General features: G+C 39.9%; 1 protein-coding gene across 1 annotated transcript; it reads left to right on the forward strand.

Moving 5' to 3' along the window:
- The first annotated feature begins 419 nt into the window (after positions 1-419).
- On the forward strand, positions 420-1,352 carry LOC100024791 (olfactory receptor 1013-like). Its single transcript, XM_001375901.3, has one exon. The coding sequence runs from the start codon at positions 420-422 to the stop codon at positions 1,350-1,352; it is 933 nt and encodes a 310-aa protein (XP_001375938.2).

The following is a 1,352-nucleotide window of genomic DNA, read 5'->3' on the forward strand; positions in this document are numbered from 1 at the left end:
AAATAATTTAGCAATTACCTCTTTTCACCAATCCAGTCCATTAATTTTTCTCTAAACTTGAATTGTTCCAATTATCGTAGATTACTTAGTTTGCTTCATCTCGCTAACCACTTTCTTTGTCTACTGCCTTCATCTTCCATTTCAGTTTCTGAAGTAACTTTTCAATGCCTTTTCTAAAGCACAAGTCAAGGTCATCCTAAGTCAGTCTTTTACTTTATTTTTTCTCTTCCATATAAAGATGGGACAACAGATTCAAAACACTGAAGAGTTGAAAGGCATCTACTGCAACCTGACCAATGTCCCCAGTAGGAGAAATTACAATTTCATGAAGATGATCCGTGGCAGGGATTTCTTTAAATCCCAAAGTAAATATTCCACTTTGTAACAGTTTTAACTGTTTGGATTTTCTCTTTACAGCGATGAAGAAAGTTAATCATACTGTAAGTGACTTCATTCTGGTGGGTTTTACCAAAGATCCTATAATTCAGCTGGTTCTCTTTGTGGTATTCCTTCTGATGTATTGTACAACTGTGTTGGGGAACATCACTCTGATTACATTGATCTGTACAGACTCCAGGCTCTACACAGCCATGTATTTCTTCATTGGGAACCTGTCTTTTCTGGATATCTGGTATTCTACAGTGTATACCCCTAAAATCATGTTGACATGTATCTCTGATGACAAGAGTATCTCCTTTGCTGGTTGCCTAGCTCAGTTCTTCTTCTCAGCTGGGCTGGCATATAGTGAATGTTATCTGTTGGCTGCCATGGCATATGACCGTTATGTTGCCATCTCTAAGCCACTGCTCTATGCTCAGTCTATGTCCCCAAGATTATCGTCATATCTGGTAGCAGCTTCTTATACTGGAGGCTTCATTAACTCCATCATCATTACGAGTGAAACATTCACCCTGAATTTCTGTGGGGATAATGTCATTGATGACTTCTTCTGTGACCTTCCACCCCTTGTGAAGCTGGCTTGCGGTGTCAAGGACAGTTACCAGACTGTGCTCTATTTTATCCTTGCCTCCAATGTTATCACTCCTACTCTGCTCATCCTGGCCTCCTACCTCTTCATCATTGCTGCCATTTTGAGGATTCAATCTAACCAGGGCAGACTCAAAGCCTTCTCTACTTGTGGCTCCCATCTGACAGCTGTGACCCTTTACTATGGTTCAATTCTCTTTATTTATTCCCGTCCTAGTTCTAGCTACTCTTTGGAAAGGGATAAAATGGTGTCTCTGTTCTACACTGTGGCGATGCCCATGTTAAATCCAATGATCTATAGCTTCAGGAATAAAGATGTTAAAGATGCTTTGAAAAAAATGCGAGATCGAATAAGAGTTTCCTAA

This window comes from Monodelphis domestica, chromosome 6 (assembly GCF_027887165.1).
Source record: "Monodelphis domestica isolate mMonDom1 chromosome 6, mMonDom1.pri, whole genome shotgun sequence".
NCBI classification, from domain to species: Eukaryota; Metazoa; Chordata; class Mammalia; order Didelphimorphia; family Didelphidae; genus Monodelphis; species Monodelphis domestica.

Bases quoted from the DNA above. Each gene is read 5' to 3' on its own strand.
- LOC100024791 (XM_001375901.3), top strand. From the start codon at position 420: ATGAAGAAAGTTAATCATACTGTAAGTGACTTCATTCTGGTGGGTTTT.